Source organism: Falco peregrinus, chromosome 6 (genome assembly GCF_023634155.1).
Source record: "Falco peregrinus isolate bFalPer1 chromosome 6, bFalPer1.pri, whole genome shotgun sequence".
Classification (NCBI taxonomy): Eukaryota; Metazoa; Chordata; class Aves; order Falconiformes; family Falconidae; genus Falco; species Falco peregrinus.
In genome coordinates this window covers 39133208-39148129 of record NC_073726.1, presented here as the reverse complement: position 1 = coordinate 39148129, position 14922 = coordinate 39133208, and the positions used below count along the sequence as shown (strand labels likewise).

At 42.5% G+C, this 14922-nt stretch overlaps 1 protein-coding gene across 3 annotated transcripts in view; it reads right to left on the bottom strand.

The window, feature by feature from the left end:
* The window catches only part of PPM1H (protein phosphatase, Mg2+/Mn2+ dependent 1H), a 152077-nt gene that overhangs the window by 63383 nt on the left and 73772 nt on the right, over positions 1–14922 (bottom strand). For all 3 annotated transcript variants that reach the window (XM_055807874.1, XM_055807873.1, XM_055807872.1), the window contains exon 3: positions 6339–6683. In XM_055807874.1, the coding sequence (XP_055663849.1) occupies positions 6339–6683 (345 nt within the window). The remainder of the gene's footprint in view (positions 1–6338; positions 6684–14922) is intronic.

Here is a 14922-nt window from a genome sequence, read left to right as displayed (position 1 = left end):
TGCCAGACTAGGGCTCTCCTGCTGGCTCCCATGCTCTCATAGAGTTGTGGCTTTCCTTTTTAATTTTATTTTTTTTTCTTCTTTTGAGGCGGGGAGCAAGGCGGTCAGGAATTGAGAACCAGGAGGAAAACACCACCTAGCCAAAAATCAAACTGGTGGAACCTCTGGTCACAGACGTGGGCCTGTTATAAATGCCTCTATCGTAACCTTGCCATAGAGAAGCTGATCTTCCTCCCCATGGTTTCTATATATTTTTAAATAAAGCTGAAAAGAACAGTTCAAAGGAAGCAGACGTTTGTAACTATCAAAATAATTTAAACATACAAATACTACAGTGGATTTTCCAGGCACTGCCAGGAATTTTAAAGAAACCTTCACCTCTGCAGTTCAGAGTACCCTCTGAAACCTTCAGACAATATACAATTCCTCACCTGGTTTCAGTTTGTCATATGTACACTTTTGCAAGTGCTGGAATGCCTAAACTAAAATTTATTTCTTTCAATGTGCAGAATTCAGAAGCATCTATTATAGGAGAGAAGACAGATAATCCTTAGGGCCTCATTTTCAGAGTTTCCTTTACTTAAACTAGATCTGTGTACTGGATTTTTTCAAATCATTGCTGTTCACGGGCTATTCTCTCTAGTCATTGTTCAGAATGTGAATTTACTGCCATGACTTGGCAGAGTACATTCAGTGCCATGTATAATTTGATAACACATTGTTTGACATTTCCTTTTTTTTTTTTTGGGGGGGGGGGGGGGGGGAGGGGCAGGGCAGGGGAAAGAAGGGAAGGCTTTCTGACAGCTCAACAAGATTTGGGGGTGGGGGGATAGGATGGGGATATGACACAACAATAAAATAAAGCCCACCTGCGCTACTAACTCATTATGATGTAGAGACAGCAGCTTTCTATGAAATATTTTATAACAGTGCTGCTGGGAAGGTGAGAGTAATACAGCATGAACAGGGCCAGAAACCCCAAAATACCTCTGAAATTTAAGAGTGTAAAGGGGCTCATTCCAGACAAATTGGAATACATACAAAACCTTCCTTGTTTTCCACTTGAAGAAAGATTTCAGGGCAAGCTCTCACCACCACCCCATTTTTTTTTTCTTGTCTCCTTTTCTGTAGCATGCAGCTCATCCTCACATAGAATCTGCATGCAGGGGAAGAGCTGAGCAGCACTGGGCAGAATCAAACAACACACTTTTTGGCCCAAAGGGCAGCCTCAGCCACTCACTCAGACCCTGACAGGGGAAAAGGAAAAAAAAAGAAAAGAGGCATTTCTATATTCTCTATTCAAAAGGCTATCGCTTCATGCCAAAGCAGCAGGTAATTTAGTCTGTGCTCTGCGCCCTTTTCGGGACACACGCCGTGGCCTGGCAGGTAGGACGGGGTGCCCACCAGGGCTGCCTCACGCCCGGTCCCCCTGCTCCCCCCCGGGTGCGGGGGCGGCGGCCGGAAGCAGCCAAGCCTGCAGCGCACCGCGGGGTCCGTTCCCAGGGCAGGCGGTGGGGAGCAGGGGTTGCTCCCCCCACCGGTTACCGAAGCGGTCCGAGGAACGCGGCCCGGCCCCGCCGAGCTCAGACCCGGGCTTCCCAGCGCCGAAGCACCGAGCTCGGCACGCTCATTAACGGCCGCCTGCGGGAGAGCAGGAACCCGCCCCACGGAGCCGTCGCCACCCGCTCGGCGGCGGCTCGCTCGCGCCCCCTGGCGGCGGCCCCGCGGCGGGGCCCGGGCACCGGGCGGGTCAGCAGCCCGCGGCGGCCCCGGCTGGTCCGCCCGCCCTCCCGCGCCTCGGCCCAGGCCACCGCGGCGCCAGCGGCCGGCTCGTCTGAGCAGCGAGGCCGGCGCTGCAGCACGGCCGCACCGGCAGCCAGCCGCAGCTGCACCCGACGGTACGTTTCAGAAATTTAGGGCCTTGAGAAGAGAACGAGGTGCATTCAAAGCGCAGCGTTAGCGCTACCGCACCGCACCAACAACCGACACAACTATTTTTCATCAGTATCTGTCCTCAGAGTAGGGGCCTCTCCTCCAGGATCTCAATCTTGCTACAACAGAAAGCAGCTCTACTCCCTACACGCACAGCATCGGGTATCTGCTTTAAAAAAAAAATAAAAAAATTCACAAGGCATAACCACAACTTAACTCCTTAATCTGCTTTACCTCTGTTAAGAAGGCATCACAAATGTGGAACATTGTTCCAGCCCTCCTCATGCCTACGTCTATTTAATCAGAGATAGCATTTCAGGAGAACTGTACAACAGATGTTGCGCTGCACTCAAGATTGTTCAAATTAAAATGGCACCAGTCTTGCAAAAGCACCTGTCTAGATTTCATCTGAGTCAAAAATAAAAATTTCAATAAAGTGATGCAACGTATGCAAACTTATACCTCCCAATAAATCATACAGACTAGTTCCGTGCCATTTTTTCCCATCCAAAATTAAGCAGGGTTCAGAGTGGCATAGGTGCTCTCTCCCCTTAGTCTTTCTTTAAAACACTGCATCACACACATGTATACAAGGTTAAATACAGGGAAGAGATTATAGTTTGATGCTTCCATCCAGTATAGAACAACATTTGGAAACATCCCTCCTGGCACCCTAGAACTGAATCTATAAATGTACATTCTAAAACTCATAAGATTAAAATTAGAGGACTTGACTTCCGATACCTTCAGAACTTGAGCTTACGTATTGCCTTTTACTGGAATAATTGTATCACTGACAATTACTGACACTGAGTATTTTTTATTTTTTAAACAGGACACTAATTTATCTCAGAAGACAACACAGAAACTTGCTAATGCCAGTTCCAACACAGTCAGAGAACACTACCTAGAAGTACTTCAGAAAGGGGACAGCTTAATTGTTATATTTTTAAGTTAGGCAACTACTTGGTCTGTGTCAGCTTTCCAGTGTTTTACTTCATGTAGCTCTCAGACAAGCACTGCCCAAAGGAAACCACACCCAATAAAGGAAATATAATTTTTGAAAGCCTTTTGAAAAGGATGAATTGTATTTTATTTGAGACTTGAGGCACAAACAGGGAAAGCTCAACTAAAATTCAAAAGGCAGTGGGAGAAAAAAAGTAATGGTATGCTAAATGCTCCCACAAAAAGGGGACAAACCCATCATTAGATAAACCTGCCAGGTCGCACTGTTAAAAACAAAACAAAACAAAAACAAACAAACCACAAGCATCTCTATCTACCCAACATTTTCACCAGGTTCAAACACCCTTAGCAGCAACAGGGATTACAGGAAACATCACCAAGAAGTCTGGTCTGCCTACGTGTCCAGGAAACTTGAGCTTTCATGAACCGCCAGGTAAAATGATGGCACAAACTCTTGTACATTAAGCACAACTCAACTGCATTGACCTAACTCAACAACATCCATGATGTTCCAGTACAGAATAGGGCTGAATAAACTATGTGCTGTGGAAGAGGCCCAAAAATCTTCACCCAAAGACTGCTAGGAGTATAAACTAGCAGGAAGTTAGACAGGGGTAGGAGGAAGATCAGTCATTGCAAGCATAGATGAAACTCAGGAGTGTCGATCTTACAAACTGCTCCCTTACAGGGACAAAAGAAAATATTCTTTTGCCTAAACGAATCATAAGCACAAGACTCCCCCAAAAGCTCAGATATAATTATCTATTGCTTTTTTTAATCTGACTATAAGACTTCCTTTTAATGTAAAACTTAATGCTCAAATTACATTGCATTGTGGTAGACAGTCATTTATATAGAAAAGACCAGATAATGAACTTCAGCCCTCTGATAAAAAGCAGAAGTGGGAATTAAGGTACCTGATCTGTAGCACGAACAAAGACACAGGGAGGAAAATAAAATATTCTCTGGACTTTAGTTTAGAAAAAGGGAGGACAGATTACTATGACCTGTACATGGAATACCCAGACACCGTAACTAGCAAGTTATCCAGGGTTTTTGCATTTGTCATACCGTAATCCATAAAATCCTTCCCAAGCAGTCAGACATAAGCTGAGACTGTCTTCGGTGTGAACACCTACCAAACAGAGGTGTGAACTCAAAATAAAGCAGGGCAATAACAGCCCTGCTCACTCAGACGTGTTCAGGAAGGCAGCAATGGGTAATGCATGTGCTGCTCTCGTAAGAAAGGCAGAGCACCTGCAATGGCCCTTCTTTACCTCTCACCTTTGCTTTCCAGTCCCATGAAACTCCCATTTCTCATCCCTCCTGCACTTGCAGGCAGTTTCAACAGGAGAGAGAAAGAGTCATGTCACTCTTCTGGCCTGAAAGTCGCCCCAACTAACCATGAAATTGGTGTTCCTCTCTTAAGCACGCTCTGAACCCACTAGAATGTAGGGGGATGGGCAGTGTCATCTCTTCCCTTCTTTCTCAACAAATGGAGAAAGCTAGTCCTCCCTTTCTGAGAAAGGCATGCTAAACTGACAGAAGATTTTCATACATCCTCCTCTTTCTTTTCAGCTAGAGGAAACTGAGCCGATCAGCTGCAGTGAAAAAACCTGCTCGCCTGCCCCACATAACAATGCTATTATCCCCACACAGGATGCCAAGGCTGTGCATCCTGCTCTTGGACCTACCCACCTAGAAGTCCAAACCCAGTTAGCAGGTTTGTTTGCTTGCACTTCCTTGGGGAGAAAGGACAATCCAGCAAGATAATTGTTATTCAGAATTCAAAGTGAAGCACTGCTTTGTTATAATGACAACTCTGGTCTCCAATTAGCTGCAGGTACTAAGCAAGATTCACCTACATCACAAAAAACAATGATCGAATACTTTCAGACAACAAATAAAACCTCTGAGAAACACCAATTAGTTAAAAACCCTTCTGCTCGAATAAGAGGCTTTTCTAAAAACAACAACAACACAATTTAAAAAAGGAGAAAACAAACAAGAACAGATCCTCCCAAGATCTGATCCACACGTACTCAACTGGCAGGCCAAACCTCTGCTCTGCCTGACAAGAATTATTTTTAATAACATGGGAGAAGTGAAGGGGGAAGGTACAGAGCAGCTACATCAATTACAGAAGAGAAAAAACCAGCCTTCCTTAGGGAAATTGATGGATATTCTTTTTCCTCAGGGTCATGATTTCCTCCGGTAAGAACATACTTCATGTCCCACTCACCCACACCCAACCTGCCTCAGTCAAGAGCTGCATGCACTCTCGCTACAGTCATGTCCTGGTTTCAGCTGGGATAGAGTTAATTTTCTTCTTAGTAGCTGGTACAGTGCTGTGTTTTGGATTTAATATGAGAATAAGGTTGATAGCACACTGATGTCTTAATTAGAGTAAGCACTACTTAGCAAGGTCAAGGACTTTTTGGTTTCCCATGTCTGCCAGTGAGCAGCTGCACAAGAAGCCGAGCGAAAGCAAAGTCAGGACAGCTGACCCAAACTAGCCAAAGGGATATTCCATACCATAGAATGTCATGCTCAGTATAAAACTGGGGGGAGCTGGCTGGGAGCCAGCTACTCAGGGACTGGCTGGGCATCAGTCAGTGAGTGGTGAGCAATTACATTGTGCATCACTTTCCCCTCCTCATCTTATTTTATTCCTCTCTTCCCCCCCCCCCCCTTCATTACAGTTATTATTGTTATTATTTTTATTTCAATTATATAAGCTGTTCCTATCTCAACCCACAGGTTTTACCTTTTTCTGATTCTCCTCCTCAACCCACTGGAGGTCGGAGTGGGGAAGTGAGCAAGCAGCTGTGTGATACTTCGTTGCTGGCTGGGGTTAAACCAGAGCAAGTCACTACTGTGCTTTATGAACCACCCCAACACTAATGTGAACTACAGGTCATTGGATCAAGGAAGCTGCCCCTCATCCATGTCCCTGATGTGACCTGTTTGTGTAGTTGTGGGCAACACGAACAAGGGTCTGTGGTGCAAGGAATGCTGAGAGCCTTTGCTGCTGCTCCGGTAGGGCAACAAGGCTCTGTAAAGTGCATGCCCATATACACAGCCTTATAGTAACAGACAATGCTACTGTGAGGCAATACTGATTTTTATCTTAAAAAAAAAAAAAAAAAAAAAAAAAAAAAAAAAAAGGAGTGGGGAGGGGGAGAAAAGGAGCACCAAGCTGCTAAAAGTCAAGTAATTCATGTGGCCTTGGTGCTGCCTGGGCCTTAAGATCCAGTTCTTACCTCACAGGGATGTACCAGGTATGCTGTTGAGGCTCTTAAATAATTTTGTCCACACTTAAGTAGGGAAAGAAAAAAAAAAAAAAGGTAGTGAAAAAATACCTAAATGTTCATCTTCCTCAGGCTATGCGACTCATTAACATAAGCAACAAGAACATCAGAGCTCTGAAATATACGTACCATTTCCTTGAATGCACTTTCTATGGCCCCAATAACCAGGCACTCATGTGGGATCTTCTTCTCGGTGAAGAAGCGCGTTGGAGGGGTGCTGGGTGAGCCTGGGGCCCCCACACCACCACGCAGGGAGGCCGCCCGTGTCAGCGTCCTGCTGTTGGTGGCCGGGTTGTCAGGCTCCTCTCCCAGGCAGGTGGGTGGGAGAACAGCGGTGTTCTTCAGGATGTCCACAATCTCCTGCAGCTGCTCCAAGATATGGTGCTGCAGCAGTTTGGAAGCGACCACAGCTGCCCCCGACCCAGCATGTCCATCAAACAGGGACCAGTAGTACAGGTTGATCCCATCTGTGTCCTGGAGAAGCAGCAGGGGAAGAAAGGAAAAGAAGAGAAATGGTCACTGTTACACAGCCACAGGTGAGGTGACTGGTGGCACAGGTGCAGCAGGTGAAACACAGGTAACCTTCCCAGAGGTAACCTTCTTTCTGAAATGGAGAAATAATTACTGTTTTAGTACAACTCTGACAGGAAGAAGCGATGCTTATTTTTCCCCACACATCCCCACCATTTTTTCCCCTTTTCCTTAATCCCGTCAAAAAAATACTTTAAAAAAGGCTGAACTTGCAATCTTTCTTACTTTACCAGCCGTTGCAGGATGCACTGACCAAGCACAGCCTACCACTATGAGACCGAGTTAATTTCTAAGTAATTGGAATAAAAGCACTCAAAAATCAAATCATTGATAAATGATGGATCTACCACCATGGAGACCAAAATTCTAAACAAGAGAGCACCTGAGACTTCTGTGACAGATCTTGTTTTTCACCAGGCATGAGACAAAGGACCTCAGTTTGACATCTAGTAACAAGACATGATCCCCACTTCCATGACTGGTAAAAAAGGTCAGTCTGTGTGGACAGATGGGACAGCTCAGGCTTTCCCTGCCTGTGCCAGCCCAGGAACCTGCACAGTGGTCCTCAAGGATGGTTGACACAGGTGGAATCAGCTGCACTCCACATGTGCTAACCTACACATTCACTGCCTAGTTCTTCCCAGTCCTCTGAAAAGTTTCCTCTGCAATACTGGAGTTACATACCCTCTGACCAGAAGAGCTATGCAAGTGTTTTGATATAGCTCTTGGCATAATAGTTGATTTTAGATCTTATATTTTAGCTCAACTCCTAGCATGCCGGTCAGCACATTTTCTCTCATACACACAGAGTATCTGGAAAAGTAAATCTTGTAGACCTCGTCATTAAAATTAAAGTATGTGTGGTGATGTTATATATTTGTTCAGCAGTTATTGATCATTGACGTGATTTTCAAATATTTCTCCCTCTCTGCTCCACACAGTCTCCTCTGACAGGTGTAAGTCTGCTCCACTATTGTTCTGATTTGAGCAGAAACCATGTTTTTGTGGCGAGGTGCCCTATCACTCCGATAGGACACATTAACCCAGGGCTGGAGGCAGACCAAGTTCTGGGCAGCACGAGCTCCTATCTGCCCGAAAAAAACAAGGAGCCATACCCTAGATAACCTCAGGTTTCTGGGGAGAAATTAACTTAGAAATCCTCAGGGAACCATTTAAAGCATATCTGTCTTTACACGGTAGCATATTTGGCAGCAGTATGTGGAAAGAGTCTTTCCAGTCTCTCCCCTCCATTTCTTCTTAATCTTGCACCTTCTCCTAGCTATATTGAAACAACTGTTTGTGGGATGGCCTTATGAGTCAGATGTGGGTGGACTTACACAGATTTAGAAATAAACCATTTTGCAAGGAACTGGAATCAGGCAATACTGTTGCAAAACACCTCATACTAAGAAAGCATAACCTAGATCTCACTGCAGGCAAAGAACTTAAAATTACATCTGCATGTCACACTAACTGTGGTCTAATTTAGGATAACAGATATGGTTTGTTTCATTCACCCAAACACTGTTCCGTTACGCAACAGATCAGCATATAGTCTAGGCACCACCTGCATCCCAGCAGCACCTCGTGCCCAAATGACTGCTTATTTCAAACTTATGGACAGGGCTGTGAACTGCAGCTCAATTTTACTTTCTGCTGTTCCAGGTGCTCCACAAAGGTGCCAACCACTGGATGCAGGACATGGCAGACAGGTTGGCATAAGAACACCATGAATTGTCATTTGCAGATCCAAAAGACATCATTCATCGTTGCCCTGAGTTACAAAATCCAAAACCTTATGCAAAATGTCTTTTAGCAACATGTATATAGACCATCACTACAAGTTCATGCTGTTCACTGCTGAATGAGCATTGCTACTTACAACTTACCTTGTTCGAATGCACATTTAAAAGCTGTCATTATAAAAATTACGTAAGTCCTTTTTTATTTTTTAGTTTATAGCACTGCTGCTGTTATAAAGTTCAAACACACTCTTAACCAGTGCATTAACAATAGTCATCTACAGAGTAGAGTTCCTCCAAGAAAAGGAATTCAGCTGTCTACTGTGTACCCTTCATTTCATTGCTGAAATGTTGAGAAAAGGGGAGTATTTTCCTACAGTACTGGATTACTTACCACAGTAAGGATCATACAGGATACATCTTATAATGGTGGAAAACCCAGTAAATGTACACATTTCCAAATGTGGCTCCTTAGCCAGACCCACCCACTTGCCCAGTCTGGTAAATTCACAAAAAACTGTTGTGCAACTTCACCCCTGAAGGCATGACTGGCAGTTGCGCTAGCTTCCTTTGGGCTCAGAATCCATCCAAGTTCACACAACAGTTGGCTGTAAAATTCTTCTTAAGCCATTTTTAACAGATAACAGATTACTAAACCACCTGTTTGTAAAAACAGATTGCTATTCATGCAAAATCTAAAGTATTTTGCCAACAGAAACAAGTGCCCCAAAGTAAATGTATTTCAGCTGAAAACTGAAACCATTTATTCAAAATGGCAACACTGGGCCTCCTGAGAGCTGTAGATCAAACTACCTCTGCTCCCATTCTTCTGTTAGGGTTTGGCTCCCTGGCCAAAATCCACCTCATGATGCAACATGGATAATGCTTCCACAGCTTAATGTCCTCCTGTCATTTGAAAGGTACTACTCCTTAGAAGATGTGCTGCCTTTTGGGGGAAAAGCATAAAGGCATTACGCTTCTGATTGAAATGGAAGTGTTTTACCTTCCACCTAGAGCAGGAAGATATTTTGTTGTCACCCTCCCCCTGCACCCAAACTACAACAGAAACTTACAATTAAGAACAAGTTTAACCTCCCACACACACTGATTTTCTTCAGTTTTCTAAAGCAAACACCTAGCAAAGTCTGTATTAGAGCTTTTCAAAAGCTAAAAGACGACAGTTATTAACACAATTCACTCTCATTATTATGAGCAAAACACTGGATACGTCCTGTACCGAACAAACCTCATGTGAACTTGGTAGCCAAATAAGGGGCCATCAGAGACTGGGAAGCTTTACAACAGAGCAAAACAATGGCCCGTGACAAAAAGTGAAATTGAAATGTTACCGCTTATTTCCTCTAAGCTAATGGGCAGCACAAATTAGGACAGGGAAGCTCACATGGGTCTGAGCCATATTATGAGACTGTCACTGACATAAACATGGCATGGCCATGTCAGCTATAGTGTTTCTGCTGGAGTTCACTGATCTTGTCCTTTTTGGACTAGTAATTTGTAAACAAGAGGGTGTTGCTATTAGTTCAGCTAAGTTCAGACATCTACAGCACACACCTCCAAGACAGTTCTCTAAATTGCCCTTATTCTCAGCAGAGAGAAAAACACTCCTGCACTTTCAGACTATGCTCATCTCATTCCAAAGTGGATTTATTTCTCCCTATCAATTGCAGAAGTACCCTAGATAACCGAGAGGTCTGTATTATAAGCATATACAGTCAAGGGAGATGACTACCACAATACTGTTCTTGTATACATGTTCTGTGTGAGATGCTCTAGGGCCTTAACTTCAGTCAGGTTCTGCAGGCATTACTGACACCTAAATATTAGTCTCCAAAAACCCTTATGTATTCGTAAGAAGCTTCATTTACTTTTGAACTACCAAAGAGAGTATAACCACAAATAACCCATTAGTTGTCTAAAAAAGGAACAAACAAATACCCTTCCCCCACCCTGAGAATAAAAAGAGCGAGTCCATTTGAAAGAAACGAATTCTCCAAAACCATACCAATTTGATGAGAATTAACTATATGGTGCAAATAAAGTAGCAACTCAGAGAATGAACAAGGGCCAGCAGTCAGGGCAGACAGATGAGACAAAGAGCACAAAAAGGTCCTTGCTTTTCCTCCCACAGCTGAGATGACCTATTTTGGTGTGCATATGCATAGCTGTTCTCTCTCTTTCACATTTGGGAGCTTGAACTTCCTCCTGAAAGTATCGACATTCTGCAGACTCTCAAAGAACAAGACATCTATTTGTATGAGCTCTGGTGGTATTCTGTCAAAAGCAGTCTTTCAAACACCAATCTCCATTTGTTCTTTTAACTGGACAGAGCCCTCAAGTAGGAGTATGATCAGTCAGAGTGATTTAGATTTTCTTTCAAAAGATTCAGACTTAACAACATTCTGAATGGCTACCAAGTACACGAAGAGCAAACAGATCCTTCACTGCAGTGACCTTACAATCCATTTCCAGAATGTACTAGGAAATTTAATAAGCTTTAGGCTCCACAACTGCTGACCTAGCTTTCAGGAAGGTTCAGTTGTCTCCTGAGTTTTGTAACTGTAAAACGTAACTAAGATATGCAAAGTTTTGGGTCAAGCAATGGAAGAGAAATCATGAAAGATAATGCATATATATATATACACACACACACATAATTGGTGCCAAGTTATAGCAAAAAAGAAAAAAGGCTGCCTTAGCAATCAATTTGGGACAATTTTTTCAGGTAAGCTAGATAGTAGTTCTACATTGCAAAGCTTCAGATTTTTTTTTTCAATGAAGCCAATTCAAAAAAGCAAATAAATCATGTTGCCACTAAAGAGCTATTCTAAAAACCACAACTCATCACAACTTCTATTGTTCCAAATATGAACGACACTCACAAAATGCATTAGAGCGCACCTTTAGTTCTCATAAAATCTGAAATGAGTGGGCAACTGCTACCCCATACTCAGAGAAAATTCTCCTAACGTTACCAATATGTTCAACTACCTGTGGCAGGCAACCAGCCTCATGTCACACAAAACAAATACTCCATCCTGTCTTTATGGCAAAGAAAACTGCAGAATTATTAATCATGTATCCTCACATTACAATGACAATTAATGATGCATCACATTAAGTCCTGCAACCTGCCTGTCACTATGACAATATCCTGGGATAGGATTCCCATTTCATTCATTGATGGTCTTCAGTATTTCTCATTAAGGTACGCCATAGTTAAAGGCATTTAAAAATCGTACCAGTGAAAAAGCTGCACAATTTTAAGTGAATGCTCCTGAATGGGGACAGAGGACAAATATGATTAATCAAGCAGCAGTGGAGTGGGGTGGGGGGGGTAGAATTATTTTAGGGTTGAATCTGCAGAGTCTTTCCTCTCACTGTTCTGCTCAGTTTATCAACCATTCTTTCAAGAAAAAAAACCCAACTTATTTATGCTGTTTAACAGGTTTCCTTGGATTTTTGTGTGTTGAGACTAAACAAATGTTCACTTCTCCATCTCTTCATTTCTGGCCCACCATCACTTCCTTCCCACCCCTGGAAGCTCTGCAGAGTCCAGCTGCAGAGTCCAGGCCATGACAGCCATGTCCGTGTGGACAACCCATGGATCAACGACTCCCTTACGCTACCTTGCCAAAGCACAGGGCTGCATCAGTGGTGTTAGCATTAAACAACAACAATCACATGACCTCAGGTGCAGCTGACATTTAAGTTTCACAAATTTCCCAGAAAGCAGGGTAAACCAAAGATGGTACATGGCCTTCTCAATGGCTGTATGAAAAAAAAATATCTGAGGACAATGAAATAGACTCTGTTAAATCAAAAGACAGTTTAAGTTCCAGTTCCTATTTCCCTTGTGCTCCACCTTTAAAAAAACTAAACAAGAAAAGAAGACATTTTTCTTTTCATCGGACAAGTACTCAATAAACTTCTTCCCTCATCCCTTCTTCCTTCAGTATTTCTGCAAGGTGCTTCACCACTCTGAGACAATTTCAGATCATGTGTTACAGTGGCATTTCCCTATGAGGCATCTGCAGTATTCAGCCTCTGGCCTTCTAACTAAATACTTGCCAGGACAATATTATACCATTCACTGGAGTGTCTCAAGCCTGTATTTCTACATCTTATTTGATACAGAGAGTAAGTTACATTTAACACCAAGTTCATACACTCCTTAAAAAAATATTTCCTAACAATGCCATATGAGGGCAAACCACAATTTTATACTTTGCAGTATAAAAATATGAAAACATAAAACCAGGACACATTATAGAAATGTGTACACCTTTTTTTTTAAGACATATTCAACCAGCAAAAATCATACCAAGGAAAAAATCCTACTAATTGCTAGTGTAAGACTGCCCTCTAGTAGAAAACCTTCTCCAAAAATATGCTGCCTGTTTTGGGAAAATATATTATAAATTTAAATTCACAAGCTGTGGTCTAATAACATGGTAGAATAGGTTTTACACAGCTAAATAACGAGTGCTATCACACTCACTCAAATTTCATGTAAAAAAACAGAAATAAAACTGTAGATGAGAAAAGAACATATAAAGAACACTAACAAGTAGGATGAAACCAGCATACTATATATTATACAGATCAGCTGGCTCCTCACTTCAGACATTATGCTCATTTCTGGTCAAAACATGTCAGAAATAAAAGAAAGAACAGAAGTTTTGAAATAAAAATATTTCCCCCAAGAAGCCTGAAAGGGAGTGGCTGTTTATTCAAAAATCAAGATCAAAGACACAGAATCAAAGTAGGAAATACACTAGTAAAGAGAGGAAGAGAAATTAGAAAATTCTGTTAAATACTTCATGTAACACAGTGTAACTGGATATTTAACAAGGCTGAATAGCATTAATTTTTAAATGCACAAAAAGAACAGCTATCAAAAATATGCAGCCAGTTTCTAGATCTTACCATTACAATGTCATAACAGCATGATGACCACAATGATAGATACCATCAAGGCTACTGAAGACACCTTTCCAGTAATAAAACAGTTTTATATCCCTTTATTTTTATTGTAATCTAAATATCGTAGCTATGTAATGTTTGGAAAAAGACATTGGAAACAAACATGAAGGAGATTATTAACCATGCAGTATTGTATGTACAACATAGCATGCCTTTTGCTCGAGAAGCATTTGATACTACTCAAAGCTGCAAGTTAACAGGATAATGCTACAAAGCTGCTTCTATCCCATGCACATCCCCAAAATTTGAAAATAGAGGCAAATTCAGTACAGCTACATTCACCCACATTCCACATGCAGAGGCCCCTGACCAGTATTTCACACTGTAGGCCTGGAACTTAAATGTGGTGTCAGACCGAAGCCAGTACCTCTGCACAGTACCCAGCTGTGTCTACCCAGGCTGGTGTCTGCACAGCGGTCTTTGCAGTGTTCTGTGTGCATGACACAGCGATGTCCTTTGTGTCAAAAAAAACAACCACTTGGACCAAGCACACTATTGCTTATCTTGATGTGTTGTATATACACAAACAAGTATTGTGGCCAAATGCTTGCTTCATTAAACATAATTAATGCATACAAAAATTAAATACACTCATGCAACCAAGCATCTGCATGAGCCAATAGCAGACAGTTGCACACACTTTCTAGGAAAGACTTATTTTAAAAAGTAGACTATTAAATTGTTTTGCCTTGCATGACATAAGCACAACTCATAGTCCCAGAAAGTACAGGGACAATTCTTTACCCAGGAGTGTGCAAATATGTACTTGAAAAAAAAACCACATCAATCATGACTGTCCCAATAAAACAAAGAACATCAGCACACAGTAACTGGGACAGGTGAACTAAGGAAAGATTTTAAAGAGGAAAGAAAGGGCTGTTTGCAAACCTGGAAAATCTGTCAGTCTGAAGATGTTGCAGCAATCATGAAGTGTGAAAACGAACAGGAGGAGCAAGAGGTGGGGAGGGACACAGTGCAAGAGGAACACTTGTTGCTCAGGCTGCTGCAGCAGCCACCAGGTGTACTAAGCCATGGGGGTTTGGGAGAGAGACTGAAGCAGATTGCTAATCACAATCTGGTTTAAAATAAAAACAACAAAGAAAACCAAACCCAAAGAAGGGTGAAGTCCACTGAAAGACTAATTATCACCTAGGGAAAACTTGTATTCTCCCAGCAGCTGAAAGACTGCATATCCATGTTGTCTGCCTCTTAACATTCAGATAAGGCATTCGGCATTACATGGCTAAATGTCTGAATCGAACACACACTATCAGTCACTGCTGGAGCCTGAGCTCATGCTTAAAGAGCAGATGAAGTAATTAGCCAGTCAGAAAACAAGACAAATGAAGAACAACAGATGACTGCCAGTAGACAAGTGCATGACGTATGTCACTCGCCACACAAAGAGAGGAGCCAGAGTCCACAAAAATCACTGA